General features: G+C 41.3%; 2 protein-coding genes across 8 annotated transcripts in view; one reads left to right on the top strand and one right to left on the bottom strand.

Annotated features, from left to right (window-relative positions):
* The window catches only part of DZANK1 (double zinc ribbon and ankyrin repeat domains 1), a 64,892-nt gene extending 60,118 nt beyond the window's left edge, over window positions 1-4,774 (bottom strand). The window contains exons 1-3 of one of the 5 annotated variants that reach the window (XM_045980129.1): window positions 4,742-4,774; window positions 2,816-2,991; window positions 2,138-2,254 (exon numbers count right to left, since the gene is read on the bottom strand). In XM_045980129.1, coding sequence (XP_045836085.1) covers window positions 2,138-2,246 — 109 coding nt within the window. In that variant the 5' untranslated portion in view covers window positions 2,247-2,254; window positions 2,816-2,991; window positions 4,742-4,774. Of the gene's footprint in view, window positions 1-2,137; window positions 2,255-2,815; window positions 2,992-4,396; window positions 4,466-4,734 lie in introns of those variants that run through there. The other 4 variants (XM_045980130.1, XM_045980128.1, XM_045980131.1 and 1 more) reach the window with 4 other exon arrangements.
* A 163-nt stretch (window positions 4,775-4,937) lies between these two features.
* On the top strand, window positions 4,938-20,744 carry POLR3F (RNA polymerase III subunit F). 3 transcript variants are annotated; one of them, XR_006815308.1, is made up of 11 exons: window positions 4,939-5,309; window positions 6,549-6,666; window positions 10,313-10,380; window positions 10,745-10,765; window positions 10,894-10,961; window positions 12,682-12,794; window positions 16,471-16,614; window positions 16,827-16,934; window positions 18,025-18,216; window positions 19,465-19,740; window positions 20,559-20,744. XR_006815308.1 is itself a non-coding variant. In XM_045980909.1 (10 exons), the coding sequence occupies exons 1-10, from the start codon at window positions 5,248-5,250 to the stop codon at window positions 19,540-19,542; spliced, it is 972 nt and encodes a 323-aa protein (XP_045836865.1). In that variant the 5' UTR covers window positions 4,939-5,247; the 3' UTR covers window positions 19,543-20,445. The 3 variants fall into 3 exon arrangements, 2 of the variants coding, with proteins under 2 accessions (XP_045836866.1, XP_045836865.1); XM_045980909.1 differs by lacking the exon at window positions 20,559-20,744 and having other exon boundaries at window positions 19,465-20,445; XM_045980910.1 differs by lacking the exons at window positions 10,745-10,765; window positions 20,559-20,744 and having other exon boundaries at window positions 4,938-5,309; window positions 19,465-20,445.
* The last annotated feature ends 50 nt before the right edge of the window (window positions 20,745-20,794 follow it).

Genomic DNA, 20,794 nt, shown 5'->3' with positions numbered 1-20,794 from the left:
GTTTATTTATTTAGAAGGTTTTATTTATTTATTTGAGAGAGAATGGGGGCAAACACAAGTGGGGGGGCAGAGGGAGAGGAGCAGCAGACTTCTCACTGAGCACGGGCCCTACACTGGGCTCTATCCCAGGAAACCAGAGATCATGACCTAAGCCAAGTTAGACACTCAACCTACTAAGCCACCCAGGTACCCAGAACCTTTTTATTTAGTAAACATTTTAAATATTAGGGAATTTAGATACTCTATCATTCATATCATCATTTGTCAGTAATAACCCACCTTCTCCCAAGAGTTATGGACACATTTATTAAAATTTGTATTCTGGGGGCGCCTGGGTGGCTCAGTGGGTTAAAGCCTCTGCCTTCGGCTCAGGTCATGATCCCAGGATCCTGGGATCGAGCCCCGCATCGGGCTCTCTGCTCAGCAGGGAGCCTGCTTCCTCTCTCTCTCTGTCTGCCTCTCTGCCTACTTGTGATCTCTGTCTGTCAAATAAATGAATAAAATCTTTAAAAAAAAATTTGTATTCTGATTTGAGAATTTTTTTAAGATTTTATTTATTTATTTGATAGAGAGGTCACAAGTAGGCAGGCAGAGAGAGAGAGGGAAGCAGGCCCCCTGCCAAACAGAGAGCCGGATGTAGGGCTCAATCCCAGGACCCTGAGATCATGAACCAAGCTGAAGGCAGAGGCTTAACCCACTGAGCCACCCATGCACCCCAGATTTGAGAATTTTTTTTAAAGATTTTATTTATTTATTTGACAGAGAGAGAGAAAGCACAAGCAAGGGGAGCTACAGGCAGAGGGGGAGGGAAAAGCAGGCTCCCGGCTGAGCAGGGAGCCCAATGCGGGGCTCAATCCCAGGACCCAGGGATCATGACCGGCTTGAGCGAAAGCAGACACCCAACTGGCTGAGCTACCCAGGCGCCCCTGGTTTGAGAATTTTTTAAAATAATACTAGCTTTTAAGATAAAGGGAGATATAGTATATTATATTCTTAGTTGGAATTTGTCTAGGAAGCACAGGGGTCACCAGAAGTACAGATAAACAGATTTTACACATTAACTATCAAAATATATAATTGGAATTTTAAAGTCTTTTTAAACAAGTATTTGTTCATATGTTTTATCTATAAAACTTTCCTGAGGCACCCAGCTGGGTCAGTCAGTAGAACATGCAACTCTTGATCTCAGGGTCATGAGTTTAATCCCCACCCGGGGCACAGAGATTAAGAAAAAAAAAAAAAAAAAAAGGTTTCTTGGGCGCCTGGGTGGCTCAGTGGGTTAAAGCCTCTGCCTTCGGCTCAGGTCATGATCCCAGGGTCCTGGGATCAAGCCCCGCATTGGACTCTCTGCTTATTGAGGAGCCTGCTTCCCTTCCTCTCTCTCTGCCTGCCTCTCTGCCTACTTGTGATCTCTGTCAAATAAATAAATAAAATCTTTAAAAAACCTTTCTCTTCTCCTTATGTTAATTATATACATATGTGTGTATATATGTAGATATATATGTGTATACATATATGTATATACGTGTGTATAAGTATATATAAATTCCTGTTATTACCAGGAAATATATTCACTGCTTTCCTTCTGTAATAATAGTTAAGATTTATTTTGGCATTACTAAATGCCAGATGCTGTGTACCTCACATAACATGTCAACTCATTTAATCCTCACAGTGGCTCCAAATGGCAGACATTATTCTCACTAACAATGAGAAAACTGAGACTCAGAAAGGCTAAGTAATGTATCATTAGAAGTTGTCCAAGGCAGGATTTAATCCCTGGCACGTCTGACTGGAAAGCCTGTGTTAGTAGGTCAAATTACTATCCCAGCAACATAATGAGAATCCTGGGAAAGTCCCAGCACGAACCGGGACATCTTACCTTGGCTAATGTGAATCAAGGCATTGCTCTAATTATCTACTGATACAAATGAAAAATTGGTCAAAGCCAACTGCTTTCATCTAAAAATATACCACTCTATAAACCACCAAGTACCACGCTGTTTCAAATTTTGAAACTTTTACAAAATTCCCAAGGTCCTAATTGTAGAAAGCATGCAAAGTAAAAAATTAACAACCCAAGAAACCTAGAGTATGGCAGTTATTTTACATGCTTTCAAGTACATTTGATTCTTACCAGATTTCATTTCCAAAAGTGTATTGTTATCAATTTCATGGTTGGCTCTTCCGGGGGGAGGCACTCGCAATGGTATGATCTGAGGGACACACACTGAGCCTGCAGTCATCTTCCCTCCTTATATTAAAAAAAGTAAAGGAAAATAAATTCCAATGGGCACCTTTTTGAACACAAAAGTTAAAGAGAAGTACGTTGTCTAAATAGAGCAAAACTAGTAAAAAACTAAAGAGAATGTCATAAAAACATTATTTAATTTTTAATTCAAATAATTATTGTTTCGGCTGCATTTCTGCTGTTGAGGGCTTATGTGGGATTTTGAGTATCTAAATACTTACCTTACTTCTGAGAAAACAGAATGAAAGAATGGGATGGGGAAATAAAATTATTTTAAATGAACAAATTAGATGAATACAACAGTCCCCTCCCCCTTGTCCACAGGGGAAATGTTCAAGACCCCCAATGGAGGCTTGAAATGACAGATATTACCAAACCCTATATATACTGTTTTTCATATACATATATATATACATATATATATATATATGCCTATGACAAAGTTTAATTTATAAATTAGGCACAGTAAGAGATTAACAATAATAAAATAGAACAATTAAAATAGCATACTGTAATTAAAGTTTTGTGAATGAGGTCTCTCTCAAAATATTGTACTGTACTCACCCTTCTTGTGATGATGTGAGATGATAAAATGCTTCCGTGATGAGATGAAGTGAGGCAAATGACCTAGACACTGTGATGTGACATTTGGCTACCACTGACCTTCTGCCATCAGAAAGAGGATCATCTGCTTCTAGGCCCCAGTTGACTGCAGGTAAGAGTAACCATGGAAAGCAAAACTGCAGATAAGAGGAGACTACTATCTATCAGAACAGAGACCATCACTACTGATCTGATCTGAGCTTCCCCTAAATCATTATCACCCTTTCTTGCCTTTTGTTAACATGCCACCTCTCTTGACTTCAGGGTAAGTCATCACCCAAGAGGAACAGAAGTAACTCTGTATGTGAAATGTTCATTTAGAGCCAACTCCCTTGGGAAAGCTCTAGGTCCAAGGCCCTGCTGTTGTTGCCAAGTGGTTCTTGAATTTGAAAGCTGCAAAGAAATTTTAGAAGGATGGCAGAGTACTATGCTTCAGCTGAAAGTTGGCACAGATATAAACAGTGAGCAACAAACAAAAAGACTCTATATGTTCATTCAATTTTTACAGTGTACTTCTTGCACCCTCACTCTTTTATTTACAATTTTCCACATACTTATATAATCTTATTTATCATTTTGTGGTTGGGCATTTAGACTATTACTAGTTTTGGTCTGTTCAATTCTAAATGCTGCTCTGGGAGTGCCTGGTTGGCTCAGTCGTTAAGCGTCTGCCTTGGGCTCAAATCATGATCCCAGGTCCTGGGATAGAGCCCTGCTTCAGGCTCCCTGCTCAGCGGAAGGCCTGCTTCTCCCTCTCCCACTCCCCCTTCTTGTATTCCCCCTCTTTCTGTCTCTCAGTCAAATAAATAAAAAAAAATCTTTAAAAAATAATGTTGTTCTGAACAACTTTTGGTTTGAATTTTGTTCCAGACTACATTCCCTAAAGTCGGATAACTAAATTTAAGAAGTGACTTTAAGGGACACCTGGGTGTTAAGCCACTGTCTTCAGCTCAGGCGATGATCTCAGAGTCCTGGGATGGAGACTCGCATGGGGCTCTCTGCTCAGCAGGGAGCCTGCTTTCCCCTATCTTTCTGCCTGCCTCTCTGCCTACTTGTGATCTCTCTCTCTCTGTCAAATAAATAAATAAATCTTTAAAAAAAAAAAAAAAGAAGTGACATTAATGCCTGCTTGGATAATTCCAGATGAGAGGCTAAGAATTTAAAATGCAGATACTGATTTTAGAGTAATGGCCTCTACAGAAGGATGGCTGGACCCCGGGAAGGGGTAGGGAGGGGAGAAGGAGGTGCTGTTCCTCATTTTTCCATTTAAGTAAGAGGCAGTTAAAATTAAAATAGCCGAAGGGCGCCTGGGTGGCTCCGTGGGTTAAGCCTCTGCCTTCGGCTCAGGTCATGATCTCAAGGTCCTAGAATCGAGCCCCATATCGGGCTCTCTGCAGCAGGGAGCCTGCTTCACCCTCTCTCTGCCTGCCTCTCTGACTACTTGTGATCTCTGTCTGTCAAATAAATAAATAAACTCTTTACATATATAAAAAAATTAAAATAGCTGAAAAATTAATCCAAAAAAAAATCGGGGATTCATACCCGCTGCAATTAGGAGCTACCCTTGGGAGGCTAGGGCGGCCAGTGGGCCCCAAGCGAAGAGGATCAAGACGTAGACCGATAGGCTAGGTCCACAAGGCAGTCTGGGATCAATGGCACCCCTCACCCCTCCACTCTTTCCATCAATACCGCCCCCTCGCCTCCCGGATCCGGAACCCCTTCCGGTCCCTGTCCCTGTCCATCAGGGGCAAATAAGGGCGCCCGCTTCCTTTCAGCTGGAGTGAGGGAGCCCCTTCTCCGCCTCTCCCCTCCTCCTCTGGCCACCGGGACCTGGATTGGGGCCCCGATGTACCGCCACGGTCCCCAGTCAGGAAACCCACCTCTCACCTCCTCCTGCCCTCTTCTGGGCCGCCTCCTGCGTTTCCACAGACGCTGCGAATCGGGGCCCGCCCACGAGAGCCGAGCAGATGATTGGCGGACACGGACTTCCTAGCAACTAGCTCCGCCCCTGCCGCTAGGCCCAGATGCTGGTACTTGCCTCTAGCGCCTTTCCTAAGGCTTCACTGCAGGCCTCTGAGAATATGCCTTCACTAACATTGGAAAGTGCTCGGAGGTGGCGTCCTAACTCACAGTGAGGGAACCAGGCTCGTTCGTCTCACAGGTATTAACATTCAGAAAAACAAGATGCAGCGACGCGGGCAAGTGAGACGGGCAGGCGCGCCTTGGCCACCTCAAGCCGACAGAACAAGTAAGGACCGGCTGCGACACAAAGAAGAAGGCCCCTTGCCCAAGCCAGGCGCCGTTTTCCTTTTATTGCCCCGTTCCTCGGTTCCCCGACTGGCTGTGTGGCGACCCCGAGCGTCTCCCACCGAGGGCCCGGGAACTGGGGAGTCATGGCTGAGGTGAAAGTGAAGGTGCAGCCGCCCGACGCGGATCCGGTCGAAATAGAAAACAGGTAAAAACCAGTGAGTGAGACTCGCTTCCCGGCTCTGGAGCCTCTCCGCAGGCGACCGGTCATTTGGGCAGCCGGACCCCTAATCCTGGGACCCTCGGTAGATACCGGCACGCGCAGGAAGGGGATTGGGGATTTGGAACCCCTCTCCTATGCCTGGAACGCAGACTTCTTAAGAAGTTCCGAGCGAGTTTGACAGTTTGTAACTTTATCTCCCCTTGCCCGGGTACTGTTTGGAAAGTTGTGATGATGTGCTTCCTTCCTGCATTAAGGTGATCTATGCCCAGAGAGGACACGGTGTTTTTCCCGTAGTGCTTGTAGCTACATATTTTGATCCAGGATTGCTCTTGTCGCTAAGGGAACTCCCACGACAGAACATCTGGGCGAAGTTAAGGTGCAGTTTGTGCTTTTGAAGAAACATTAAGCCAAGTGGTTCCGTGCAGTACTTAAGTCAAGATTTTAGGTCACCTAAAGCCTCTCCTAATTTTATATTTGCTCTCCGTGCACTGCTATTTTTAGGTTATCATAGTTTTAAAAGACCTTAACTTCCTCAAACTTATGAAAACACGTATGATGATCCTATGACAAGGTGGGTATTTGGACTTATTTTTGTTTGGTAGAGATAATTCCAAAAGCAAGCCCCAGTTATGGTGACTTGTTGTAACAAATTTCGCCTTCCTACCAGAGGTGTCTGATTTGACTCCTCCTTGCAGACGTATGGCTGCCCAACACACTGAATGTTAATTTTGTCATACTTGTTCCATCTGAGAACATTGAAGCCTCAGCTTTAATTTTTTTCTGTGTTTTCATTTGACTTTTGTTCTAATTTTAAGTTCATATTAGTGAGGAAAAGAAACACTCCTCTTAAATAATAGTGTAATTTAAATATGTACTTTATCTTGCTCACTTTCTAACATGCTTTGATTCAGAACCATCGTAGAAACCCAGATTATCTGATTTTAGCGTGGGGCACTTTACTGGGTATCTCAGTAGGTTAAGCATCCAACTCTTGATTTCAGCTCAGATCACGATCTCAGGGTTGTGAGATGGAGCCAGGCATGATTCTCTCCCTCTTCCTCCATCCTTCCCTCTTTACCCCCACCACCACACTAAAAAACCAAACAGACCAAAAAACAGATTATCTGCCAAATATGAGTAAAGGCACAATTTCAAACTGTTCTGCTTGTATTCCCACCCCCTTGAAACAGGTGAAAACATGAATATTATTACCTTTGTTCCTAGGATTATAGAATTATGTCACCAGTTTCCCCATGGAATAACAGACCAAGTAATTCAGAATGAAATGCCTCATATAGAAGCCCAGCAGCGGGCCGTGGCCATCAATAGACTCCTGTCCATGGTAAGGCAAATTCAACTAGTTCATATAATCATGTATGTGCTGTGATTGTCATTACTTCCATGTATGTAGTGGTGAAACCATTCACAAGTGTCTTAAGATTCCAAGCCAAAAAACAGCTCAGACTGACTGAACTGAGGAAAGAAGGAATAATTACACATCATTTTACAAGATGAATGAGGGGCACCTGTGTGGTGCAGTCAGTTAAGCATCTAACTGTTGGTTTCCACTCTGGTCATGATCTCTGGGTTGTGGGATCAAGACCCATGTGGGCTGTGTGCTCAGTGAAGAGTCTTCCAGAGATTTTCTCTGTCCCTCTCCTTCCTCCCCCCTCCACCATGTGCTCGTTCTCACTCTCTCTCTCAAATAAATAAATATTTTAAAAATGAATGAAATAAATGTATTTTGTTTTAACCATTGTATTTGTTAACCTAATTGTCATCATGTACACAGGGCACATAGGGTTAGTCTGCTCTCACCTTCTGTTTGCTTCTTGCTGCCAGTGTTGGGCCATTCCCTATGAAATATGCCCTCTGCCAACTATCACCGAGCCAGTTCATTAGGGTTTCATTCTCCACAATTTCACTCTGAACATTTCAGGAGGCAGGAATGAGTCAAGTAACACTACAATGTGGTCTTTCAATGAAGCCCTTCTACCTGCTTTTACCTTTTCTCTTGTCCTGGGGCCTTAATGTCATTCTCCTCCACTGTCCAGAAACACCCACCTTGTGGGACCCCATCCTCTAAGTCTACCTATTTGTCCTTCCATTTCCCCTACATCAAAATTCCCCTATCGTGAAAGCATTTCAGTTTGGTCGTAGTAGAAATTGGTTAAAAGATTTCCACACTAAGACCTCATAGAAATTTGAGGACCAGTGAAATTTCTGTTAAACTACTCCCTTCAGGGGCGCCTGGGTGGCTCAGCGGGTTAAAGCCTCTGCTTTCAGCTCAGGTCATGATCCCGGGGTGCTGGGATCGAGCCCCGCATCGGGCTCTCTGCTTAGCTGGGAGCCTGCTTCCGCCTCTCTCTCTGCCTGCCTCTCTGCCTACTTGTAATTTCTGTCAAATAAATAAATCTTTAAAAAAAAAAAAACAAAAAAACTACTCCCTTCAACCCTCTAGCTCAATGGCTGGAGAACTTTACTTTCTGTAAAGTGCCAGATAGTATGTATTTAGGCTTTGCAGGCCAAGTGGTTTCTGTCACAAATATTCAGCTCTGCAAGAAAGTAGTCATGGACCATGCATACATAAACCAATGAGCATGCTGCATTCCAGTAGAATTTTATTTATAAAAACAAGCAGTGGGCCAGATTGCTGACCTCTTTGTTAGTACTGTTGGTGATTTCTAATCAGTTCACCTCAGTGAAGGACTTGGCTCCAGGAGGGATAGTGGAAGGGATGCTGGAGGTGGTGCCAATGGAAACTGCTTTTGTCCCCCGACTACTCTTTCAGCCTTTTGCTTTCTGTCTGAAAATCATCCTCCACACCTCCCCCTCTCTTTCTCCACCTCTGCAGCCCCATCTGCTACCAGTCCTGTTGTCTAGAGGATATAAACAGTGGTGGAACTATGATGAATTTTAAGGGAATAAGTATTAGTGAATCACAAAGTGTTGGTGATTGTAGCTCTTAAAGAGCTCTCAGATTTGCCCCCTCATTTCCATTCCTACTACTCCTGCATGTGTTCAGATCTTGGCTTTTTCCTGGACTATTATGCTGTATTCTAACCGGCTCTCCTGGCTTCATCTGCCTTAGAGAAGCCTGCCTGATTGTCTCAAACACAGATCTGGCCAAGTCGCAGAATCCTCTCAGCACTAGGGATTCAAGTCCAAACTCATGGCTTTACCAGACTGAGCTGCTACCTTCCTCACCTGCCCCATCTGCCACCACACTGCCTCAAAAGTTAGGTTTCAGAAGAACAGATTGTTTTTGGTTCCCTGCCACCTCATGCCTCAGGTTCCCTTTCTTCACAGACTAACTCCTCATTATCCTTCAAGACTCAGCTCTGCTTCCTGTTTCCCACAAAGTCTTCCTGAACTCCCCAGTTTGGGCCAAAGCTGCTACTCTGAGTGCCCATCCCACCCTTTACTTACCTTTATGTTAATGCTTACCAGATAGTTGAAATCAGCTGTGTGATTCTCTTTTAGAATCCGTGTTGGTCCCCCCAAATATATATCGTAGTATGGGCTTTCAGCAAACATTCATAGGCTGAATTAACCTCCAGGGGCACTTGGGTGGCTCAGTCGCTTAAGTGTCTGTTTTTGGCTCAGATCATGATCCCAGGGTCCTGAGATCGAGCTCCACGTTGGGCTCTCTGCTCAGCAGGGAGTCTCCTTTTTCCTCTCCCTGCAACTCTGCCTCCTTGTGCTCCCTCTGTCAAATAAATAAAATCTTTAAAAAAAAATAAATAATAGGGGCGCCTGGGTGGCTTAGTGGGTTAAAGCCTCTGCCTTTGGCTCAGGTCATGATCCCAGGGTCCTGGGATCAAGCCCCACATTGGGCTCTCTGCTCCGCAGGGAGCCTGCTTCCTCCTCTCTCTCTGCCTCTCTGCCTACTTGTGATCTCTGTCAAATAAATAAATAAAATATTTTTATAAATAAATAAATCATAAACTACCTTCAAATGGAACTTTGTGGTTCAGTTTTGCTGTGTGAGGTCTGGGGAGGAAGTTATTGCTGTTCATCCATATATAAACCTGTTTGCAAGTCATGTGTCATCCCAGTCTTAATCCATAGGATTGGGGCCTCTTGGTCATGGATTCCACACACTGCCAGAAGCCCGGTGGTACAGCCACCTGAGTGCTTCTGAGTTCAGGCCCGAAGGCCCAAGTAATTTCAAAAGCACATCAGACAGGCTTTGCTTTCCTTTTGATTTGTTTTTGGTTTTGTTTTTCAAAGATTTTATTTATTTGAGAGAGAGGGACACAGTGAGAGAGGGAACACAAGTAGGGGGAGTGGGAAAGGGAGAGGGAACAAGGAGCATGCGATGCAGAGCTCAAACCCAAGACCCTGGGATCATGATCTGAGCCGAAGGCGGAAGCTTAACGACTGAGCCACCCAGGCACTCCTTGATTTTTTATATAAAACTGAAACCATTGCATCTTTTATTCATTACTTGACCTTTCTGCCTGTCATGTAATGCAGTAGAAATCACACAAATCAGTAAATGTCACTGTTAACATTGCAGATTTTATTCAATCATCATGTTATAGAATATTTATGCATGTTAGTCTTTATTTGAACTTTTTGTTTATATAAATTATATTTCATTTTTATATTTATATATACTTAGTGAATTTATTTGAATTTGAATATGGGTTTTTATTTATTATTCTGAAGCTGTTTTTCAGAATTCATTATGCATTGGTCATATAACCAAGCTAGAATATAGCATATAGAAACTGATAGGTATTTATATTTTGGAAAGTGATGAACTAAAGAGCTAAGTTTTCAAAAATATATTACATGTGATATGTAGGCAAAAACTTAAGTCTCAAGTGAGGAACTAACAAATAACTGTGCTGGGTAGGATATTTTGGTTTGTGTATAATTTTAAAGAATACATTAACATTTGTGATTGATTTGAAATATCTCCAGAATAATTCATTGTTATTTTCTATAAAAACAACAACAACAACAACAACAAACTTTAGGGTCAGTTGGATCTCTTAAGGAGCAATACGGGACTACTGTATAGAATAAAGGATTCTCAGAATGCTGGGTAAGCCCCAATTTTTTTATTTTAAGAAATGTCTATTATTACAAATGTAAATGTGTATTTGGGGGATAAATGTCAATATAAAATTGCATAATGAAAACTTGTCCTGCATACCATCCCTGCCTCTTATCATGAGTTCCATTTCTCAGAGATAACTGCTCTTAATAATTTGGTATATGTCCTTTTTTCTAGGAATATATATAAATATATAGAAATGATTATATATTTATATACTATATATAATCTCTTTTTTTTCTTTTCTTTTTTTTTTTTTAAACAAAAATGGGATCATGCTATCCATACTGTTTTGCAACTTGTTTTTTTCACTTACTATATCTTGGACATCTTTTCATTCTGGTACATACAGCCCTGTCTCATTCTTTTTAAGGTAAGCCTTTATTTTGGTAAATAAGTCAATGTGATGACCTTGTCTGCTAATTCATTAAAACAGTCATGTAGATTATTAGATTATCCTGTATCTCTTTGCCTTTTTAATTCTACTTTATTCCCCTGCAGTAAAATGAAAGGATCAGATAACCAAGAAAAACTAGTATATCAAATCATAGAGGATGCAGGAAATAAAGGTAAGCATGTGAGGGAAGAAATAGAAAAAAACATTGTCTTTAGGACCAGAAATAGGGACTGAGCTCTGGCTTGCCAGGGTACAGATCAACATATAGAGAATGCTGCCATGTATGTTAAAAGAAGAGGAAATAGAAATATGTAACATGCATATGTTTGCAGGACACCCAGGTGTGATGCCATTCTTATTAGTAGGGAGGCAGGACCTAGATGGCTGTGGGCCAGGATGGAAAGAAAGTTAGAAATTCTGAATCATGGGAATGTACTGTCGATAGAAAATAAACCAGTTAAAACTTAAGGGTGTTTTTTTTTTTTTTTTTTTTTTTTTTCAATTCTCATTTCTAAACTTTGGAGGCATTCATTTCTTCATCTTCATCTTACCTGTAAATTGTGGATAATACCATCTCTCTCTCTGGTTTTTGCAAAAATCAGAGGGATGTCCAGCGCACTGTGGCAGTGTCCTGATAGAGGTCCCTCAGCAACTGTTCCGTTTTCTCTGTCCTTCTTAGAGAACTATACCTAATAGCTATTACTACAATTTAGGATCTATTTGAGTCCCTGATATTAGTTTCAACAATGTATCAGCAATGATATAATTTGAAATCATATCATTCTTATATTATTAGGAGTTTAATATTTTAAAAATAGACATGACAAAAGCCATTCTCTTTTTTTTTAAAGTATTTGTTTGAATGAGGGAGAGAGAACAAGCGGGGAGACTGGGGAGAGGGAGAAGCAGACTCCCCACTGAGCAAGGAGCCCCATGTGGGACTGGATCCCAGAACCCCAGGACCGCAACCTGAGCCAAAGGCAGACACTTAACAGACTAAGCTACCCAGGCACCCCCCTTCTCTATGGTTTTGTTTTGTTAATTCTTCCTATCTCATGCCTCTGTGCTAGAAAGAAAATAGGTAATATGTTTAATAAAAAATTCCACATACAACCCTTTTTTTTTTTTTTAAAGGATTTTATTTATTTATTTGACAGACAGAGATCACAAGTAGGCAGAGAGGCAGGCAGAGAGAGAGAGGAGGAAGCAGGCTCCCTGGTGAGCAGAGAGCCCGATGTGGGGCTCGATCCCAGGACCCTGGGATCATGACCTGAGCGGAAGGCAAAGGCTTTAACCCGCTGAGCCACCCAGGCACCCCTACAACCCTTCTTTGAAAGAGAAATCCTAGCTTCTTGCACAGGGCTTTCGGTGGCTATGAGAACTGCAGTCTTCCATTTTTTCATCTCCTAAATATAGGGTATAAATAATGGGTATACATGCACACAGATGCTTACATAAAGAGTTTTTTTGCTCTCCATTGACAGTGGTACCTGACCTTGGCTCAAACTTACCTTATAATCTAAATACAATCTAAAGTAAAAATAATAGAAAACAAAAGTTGGGGTGTGGAAGGGGATGGAAGAGACAATGTAAGTTAATGCAGTAACATTTAAGATTTTTCTTCCATTGAAAAGTATCTTTTTCACACGCTTTTAAAAAGGTGCCACACTAGGAGTCCTAAGAACTTTCTGGTTAGAAGGTAGAGCACATAACTTATCGTTTTGCATACTTTTGTTGTTATCTGAGATTCTTACCTCTGTTTTTCCAATGGCTATGCCCTAGGAATGTATACATATATACATATTTTGCTAGTTTTGTCCTGTGATGTAAGCAATAGGACTATAAGCACAAATCCTATGGTGTTGAACTCATTTTACTTTACTTTCTTACAGGAATATGGAGCAGAGATATCCGGTACAAAAGTAACTTGCCCTTAACAGAAATTAACAAAATTCTAAAGAATTTGGAAAGTAAAAAGCTTATCAAAGCTGTTAAGTCTGTGGCAGTGAGTAGTTTCCTCTTTCCTTCCCCCAAGTGTTCGTTGTATATATATGTTTTGCTCTGAATATGTTTCGAGATCTTACTGTTCTTCAAGCTATGTCATGATTTAAAACTACCAGTCAAAAAGATTTTTAAAAATTTAGCTCATATCGGATTGGTTTGGAGATGTTGCTTAGATTTATCACCACCTAATTAATTCTTTGTGTCTCACCAACTTGAAAAGCTAAAACTACTATACTCTTCAGTAAGGAATTTTTGGAATCATAAACATTTTTCCTGGATTTTCAGCGTGTGAGATAATTTACTTCATTTTAGCTATTAGATCACTCATTCAACAAATACCTATTGTATGTTTGTTCTGTGCCAGCCACTGTTGTGTGTGCTTGGGCTACGTTAGTGAACAAGTCAGAGGAAGATCTCTGTCCTGGTAGAGGGTCCGTTCCAGGACATGGCATTTCTCTTCTCTCCCACACCACCCCACTCCCCTCCCATGATCTCCTGCAGGGGTTTCTACTCCACAGGGACACCAGCTGCTGACCTCACTGACCCAGCAGCAGAAAAGCCGAGATTCCTCTTAAGTTTGATTGAATGAGGATTTCAGCAAATAAGAATTTTATGTTCGGGGCGCCTGGGTGGCTCAGTTAAAGCCTCTGCCTTCGGCTCAGGTGATGATCCCAGGGTCCTGGGATAGAACTCCACATCAGCCTCTCTGCTTAGTGGGGAGCCTGTTTCCTCCTCTCTTTCTCTGCCTGCCTCTCTGCCTACTTGTGATCTATCTGTCAAATAAATAAAAACTCTTAAAAAGAATTTTAAAAAAAAGAATTTGATGTTCACCTGAGGTTTTTTTTTTTTTTAAGATTTTATTTATTTATTTGACAGACAGAGATCACAAGTAGGCAGAGAGGCAGGCAGAGAGAGAGGAGGAAGCAGGCTCCCTGCAGAGCAGAGAGCCCGATGCGGGGCTCGATCCCAGGACTCTGGGATCATGACCTGAACCGAAGGCAGAGGCTTTAACCCACTGAGCCACCCAGTTGCCCCTGAGATTTTATTTTTAACTTACTCCCTTATTTATTTATTTACTGTAAAGATTTTATTATTAGAGCATGTGTGCACGATCACAGGGAGGGGAAGGGGTTAAGGAGAGAGAGAATCTCCAACAGACTTGGAGTTGAGCATGGAGCCTGACACAGGGCTCGATCTCACAACCCTGAGATCATGACCTGAGCCAAAATCAATAGCCAGACACTTAACCGACTGTGCCACCCAGGCACTCCTCAGTCCCTAATTTAGAACATTACCTCCCTTCAGCATTTTTTTTTTCCATTTTATTTATTTTTTCAGCGTAACAGTATTCATTGTTTTTGCACAACACCCAGTGCTCCATGCAAAACGTGCCCTCCCTATTACCCACCACCTGTTCCCCCAGCCTCCCACCCCTGACCCTTCAAAACCCTCAGGTTGTTTTTCAGAGTCCATAGTCTCTTATGGTTCGCCTCCCCTTCAGCATTTTTAATGGATGATTTCAAATATATATTAAAGTAGAGGAAATAATACAAGTCCCCACATACTGATCGCCCAGCTTCACTTTACCAATCTTTCTTCTCCATCTTTATTTATTTATTTTTAAAGATTTTATTTATTTATTTGACACAGAGATCACAAGTAGGCAAAGAGGCAGGCAGAGAGAGAGGGGGAAGCAGGCTCCCTGCTGAGCAGAGATCCCGATGTGGGGCTCGATCCCAGGACCCTGAGACCATGACCTGAGCTGAAGGCTCAGAGACTTAACCCACTGAGCCACTCAGGTGCCCCTCCATCTTTATTTTTAATAGCAGTTTTATTGAAATCATCGACATACCGTTAAATTCATATGTTTAAAATGTACAATTTGGTAGTTTATAGTATACTCACAGTCGTGCATTTATCACATTATTCTAATTTTAGGACATTTTGATCACCCCTGAAATATGACCCCACTAGGAGTCACTTCCCAGCCTCCCTGCCCATAGGCACTAACAGCCACTAATGTAGTTTCTGTCCCTGGAGATTTGCCTATTCTGGACATTTTCTATAAACAGAATCATACACTGTGTTGTCTTTTGTGTTGGGCTGCTTTCATTTACATCATGTTCTCAAGGTTTCAAACTAAAGTAGTATTAGATTATAACCGAAAGTATAAAAAAATATTTATGAGTCCATACGGATATAAATGTTTAAATAAATAAATGACGGATCAGGTCGACTGGGTGGCTCAGCCAGTTAAGCGTCCGACTCTTCATTTTGGCTCAGGTCAAGATCTGAAGGTTGTGAGGTTAAGCCCCACACTGGACTCCAGGCTCAGTGCAGAGTCTGACTGTCCCACTCCCTCCCCTCCATTTGTACTTGCTCTCTCTCCTCCTCTCAAATAAGTAAAAAAATAACAGATCTGCCATGAGTAGATGCAGAATAGACAGGCCTCCTGTGCAGAAGAAATCCAAGTAATCTAAAATGGACATTCCACCTTCAAGGAAGTAGAAAGTAACTCCCACTCCTTAAGTGTGGGCTGTGCATAGTGACGTCCTTCCACACATGGAAAGGCTAGGTGAAAAAAAGTCAGTTTACAGTGGAGAAACAAGCCACATGATCAAGGTTAACCTCAACACTAAGAAGTCCTATTGGTGGTGATCAGTCATAACTGATCAAGTTTGAGTGCCCTTGACAGGATGTGATGAGAAGGGCACTTTTCCTCCGTGGTCCTTCTGATCTTGTCATGAGAAAAACATCAGACAAATCCCAGTCAACAGATGTCCTACAGAACACATGACCAGTAATTCTCAGAACTGGCAAGTTATCAAAAGCAAGGAAAGTCTGGGAATCTGCCAAGGAAACATGACAAGTAAATGTAATGTGGTAACCTGAATAAGTTCTTGGGCCAGAAAAAGGATATTAGGCAAAAACTAAGGAAACCTCAAAGAAGTATGGACTTTAGTTAATAATAATGCATCAATATTGGTTCATTAATTGTCATAAATGCACCCTACTAATGTAAGATGTTAAGAGGGGAAACTGAGCACAAGGTAAATGTACCATCTTTACAACAATTGTATAAATCTGAAACTGCTTAAAATATAAAGTTCTGAAGGGTGCCTGGGTGGCTCAGTCAGGTAAGCATTCGATTCTTGATCTTAGCTCAGTTCATGATCTCAGGGTCAGTTCTGTGCTGGGTGTGGAACCTGCTTAAGTCTCTCTCCCTCTCCCACCCCTGGCTACCAAAAAAAAAAAAAAAGTGTTGAGGGCTTTTAAAAGTATTTTATTTTTTAAAGGTCTTATTTATTTATTTGACAGGGGGAGCAGCAGAAGGAGGAGGATAGGCAGGCTCCCCATGGAGCAGGGATCCCGAAGCAGGGCTCGATCCCAGGACCCCAGTATCAAAACCTGATCCGAAAGCAGGCGCTTAACCAACTGAGCCATTAGGCACCCCAAGGGTTTTTTAAAATCTCAGTTTTGGAAGACTTGATTATCTTCACCCCGCCACTAAGATTGATTGATTGATTTATAGAGAGTGCATGGGCACAAGCTGGGGACTCGATCTCTTGACCCTGAGATCATGACTTGAGCTGAGATCAAGACTCAGACACGTAATCAGGCACCCCCAGAAGACTTGGTTATCTTATTAACACATCTGCTGTACATTTTTTCCCTAGGCCTCAAAAAAGAAAGTATACATGCTCTATAACCTGCAACCGGACCGATCTGTGACTGGTGGAGCCTGGTACAGTGATCAGGATTTTGAATCAGAATTTGTAGAGGTGCTTAACCAACAGTGTTTTAAATTCCTACAAACCAAGGTGAGCCGTTCAGGAAACATCACTGTAGGTCTTTTTTTAAAAGTTGCTTCATAAAGAATGAATGAACAATCTTGTATATCATATTTTATAGGACTTGAAATATTCAAATTGGTAATATTTTCTTAATATATTCTGCTGTTGATATCACACTAAATAATTGTATTCATAAAATACTAGTGTTCTTGCTAAGATTTATGGTTCTTCCCTTATAGGCAGAAACAGCACGAGAAAGCAAACAGAATCCAATGATACAAAGAAATAGTTCATTTGCCTCATCACATGAAGTGTGGAAGTATATCTGTGAACTGGGGATCAGTAAGGTGAGAGCACAGTTTTTATTTTCATCTTATGTTTAAATTTTATTTTTTTAAATATTTCATTTATTTATTTATTTGTCAGAGAAAGAGAACACACAAGCAGGCAGAGTGACAGGCAGAGGAAGAGAGAGAAGCAGGCTCCCTGCTGAGCAAGGAGCCCAATTCAGGACTCGATCCCAGAACCCCGGGATCATGAGCTGAGCCAAAGGCAGCAGCTTAACCAACTGAGCCACCCAGGCATCCCTCATCTTACCTTTTAAAGGTTACTCTTCATCATAGGGATATAGTTTACAAGGTATTCTAAACGTATTTGCCCCCAACCCTTTTTTCAGGGTGAACATTCTGCAGAACCCACTTTGAGAAAGCACTGTCCTAAGCCATTTAGACTAAGATGACTACCATGTCATCAGGCACTGTGGGCTCTGTATGTACTCAGCTTGGGATACAAGCAACAGAGGCCTGGCAATGCGTTGTACTATCAAAATGCAACAGTCTGTTGACAAGGTCCTGACTTTCTCAGGGACCTTTCAATGTAGAAGCCAAACATCAGCCATCCCATCAGTTGTCATTTAATTGGTATTGTGTTCCCCTTGTAAGACGTGACTGGTGTTGTCAGCATATGCTTTTGAAGACCTGTACATAAAGACACAGTGCTGGGTGCTTTTCATAATCAGAGGAGAAACTGAAGTGACCATTTGGACAAGTAATTTTCATTTCCTGGACCCCAGATCTCTCATTTATAAAAAAGAAGGAATTTGGATTGTTTGATGTCTAAAGTAACTTTCTGTTCAACCATTTTGTAAATCTCCATCATATTCTTGCCCCAAAACTGTTACTTTAGAAGACTTCTAAATTTTACTGAAGAGGGTAGAAAAATAAGAGTGTGTCAAATTCGACATGAGTTAGGAGTTCTGTCCCTAGCGTTTCAGTGGTTTGTGCTAACCTGGGCTGTTCAACCCGTGCTTTTAATGACTCACCAGCATAATGCTTCCCCATTTCACCAAGGCATTGTGGACCCTTTACTGTTTAAAGACTCTCCAAAAGGATGTCTTCTTGTGCTTTTTGTGTGCTTTCTAATGCATTTCCTTTTCAGGTAGAGTTGTCCATGGAGGACATTGAAACGATCTTAAATACACTCATTTATGATGGGAAAGTGGAGATGACTATCATTGCTGCGAAAGAAGGCACAGTTGGCAGTGTAGATGGACACATGAAACTGTACAGAGCAGTCAATCCAATCATCCCACCCACAGGTTTGGTCCGGGCACCGTGTGGACTCTGCCCGGTGAGTTAAAGTGGCTTCACGTCATACCTGACTGTCAGCAAGTGCAAATGCCACCTAACTTAGCAGCACGCACACCCCAGTTTTCTGACTGTCAGAGTTGACCAACAGCAACTCAAACCTCCATGTAACCTTGACGACGGGCCCTTGATGAACAAGTCATTGCTTTACGTTCTTTTTTAGAATAACCAAGTTAGAGAAATTTGTGTTTTCTGCCCTTGGCCCTGAAATGGACAATTTTTAATGAGGTCTGATCATTTAACCAAAGTAGGGAGGAAAACGAGATTTGACGAGAACCCACCACAATGCAGGCATATTCTGGAAGATTTTCATGGTCTCATTTAATCCTACTTCTGTCCTTTGGAGCTAGTGGTATTATTTCTGCATAAGCATGAAGATAAGGAAGCTGTAGGAGCTACAGCTTTGAAGTAACATCCAGGATGGAAACCCAGACATGTTCTTTCCCCTGCAGCATGCCCCACCACTCTTCATTCATCTGGTCCCGTATGGTTTGTGCATGCTGGCTGCGTGCTGCAGGCACTCCTTCTGCCCTAAGGGCATTTATATTCTGGGACTGCTGGTGTCAGTTTTATTTCATTAAACCAGCCCTTGTCTATATGCCTAAGTTCTTTGTATGCTGGTTTTAAGTCCCAGAAAAAACAGCATATTGGGAATTCTTCACAAAAACGAATATAGCTAACATGAAACATTTGGTTAGTGAAACATATATATAGATCTGCTCTCCAGTTAACCTGCTGATAGCTTTTGGCCCACTGGGCAGATGAGCAGATTATCTTAGTGCTACAGTGAAAGGCCTCATATTCACTAACTTTATAATCACACAGCGTGTTCTTAAACAGCCCTAGTCTCTTTGAAACTTTTATTTTTTAAGATTTTTTTTTTTAATTTGAGAGAGGGAAAGAGAGAGAACAAGCAGTGGGGAGAGGGAAAAGCAGACTCCCTGCTGAGCAGGGAACCTGATATGGAGCTTGATCCCAGGACCCTGGGATCATGACCTGAGCCAAAGGCAGACGTTTAACCAACTGAGCCATGCAGGTGCCCTGAAAATTTTATTTTTAGTATATGTGCTGCCGAAGCGAGCACTGAAAATTTTATTTTTAATACTGCTTTAAAAAATGGTTGGATCTTGGATACTTTTAACAGAAATTTTAGTTAGAGGTGACATTTAAGACTTATAATGTAATAATTTTAAAACTCTCATTTGATTGTAAACTTTTATCTTTTTTAAAGGTTTTTGATGACTGCCATGAAGGTGGTGAGATTTCACCATCTAACTGTATTTATATGACAGAGTGGCTCGAATTTTAACGGAGAACTAGGAACTTTACTGACATTTTGCAAATGAAGTTACTTTGGGAGCAGATAATTTAACTCACGATGGAACATCAAATTCCCTTGAAAGCAAACTTCACAATAATGGACAGATGTGCTGCTATGCAAAAGTATTTTTTTAATCTATGAAGACTAAATTTATATTGGTAGAGTAGCCAACAGAATATGAAACAGGTAAGGTTAATAGTGAAATCCATTCTTCAATAAATATAATACTTTGAACTTCCAGAAGACCACCTTCTGAAGCTTTCAAGACTTTTTTTGATGGTTCGTGGAAAAAGAAGCCAACAAATCCATATTTGCCATATACTACAATAATGACTAAAGTTTAAAAATGCCCATTTTAAAGTTATTTATTAAGGCCTTCATTGGAAAATTTTATCTGGTTCACTATTGCCATTTCTGTTTTCTCTTTTCTCAGTGGTTTCATTGGGAAGGAATCAAAAGTGGTGAGGCAGGAATAGCACTTACAGGCTTGAGTAGGGGAGAGTGTGGAACATCCCTTTCCACACACTATTCATTCCTTTTTACATCAGAAATATTCTTTGAGTATTATGCCTTTGTTCTTACCTCAAATGCAAATGGTGACCGTTGCCAGAGATGTTTTCAGTGCATAAATATGATTATTCTAGTCCTAAAGAGAATGTTTTCACTGATCCTTCTTTGTCAGAGTCTCCCAAGTTTCACTCTGTGTTTCAGCTGCCTTATTTGCTAGAATTGCCCTATAATGCATTGCCCTCCATTCACACTTTATTGTGAGCGGGGTACCACTCCACTTTTCTTGTCTTATTTTAGATTTTTTTTCTTTATGGTCTTAAAAATCATGGTGTAATTGGTCTAATCTAAGCAGAAAGCCATTATAATTTTTCTCAGTTCTAATAGTACTTTCAAGCCTGCGTTATTTGGTGTATTGTTGCACAGAAGTTAGCTTTTTAGGATCTCAGCTGTTGTATTTTCACTTTATAGCTCTACTTAATGATTTCTGTGTCCAGGCCAAAAGCATGGGACCAAAGGAAAGGAACTCAAAGCCAGCTACTACCAAGGCCTGAGTTCAAACACCAGTTTGGTAAACATCAGAAGGGTTATTTTGAGATATATGGGATCAATAAAATAAAATTCAGCTCAGTAACCAACTAAGAACCAGCTGGAGTCTGTGGCCAGCTCTACAGAAATAGAATCAATAACACTAGACTTTGAAACAAAGATCATTTCAGGTATTGGATATATA

Source organism: Meles meles, chromosome 16, assembly GCF_922984935.1.
Source record: "Meles meles chromosome 16, mMelMel3.1 paternal haplotype, whole genome shotgun sequence".
Classification (NCBI taxonomy): domain Eukaryota; kingdom Metazoa; phylum Chordata; class Mammalia; order Carnivora; family Mustelidae; genus Meles; species Meles meles.
The sequence above is the reverse complement of the archived record's forward strand: the minus strand, read 5'-3'. Positions and strand labels throughout refer to the sequence as shown.

Bases quoted from the DNA above. Each gene is read 5' to 3' on its own strand.
- POLR3F (XM_045980909.1), top strand. From the start codon at position 5,248: ATGGCTGAGGTGAAAGTGAAGGTGCAGCCGCCCGACGCGGATCCGGTC. The intron at 5,310-6,548 runs GTAAAAACCAGT...CTTTGTTCCTAG, and splicing joins CCGGTCGAAATAGAAAACAG to GATTATAGAATTATGTCACC. The intron at 10,766-10,893 runs GTAAGCCTTTAT...ATTCCCCTGCAG, and splicing joins CCTGTCTCATTCTTTTTAAG to TAAAATGAAAGGATCAGATA.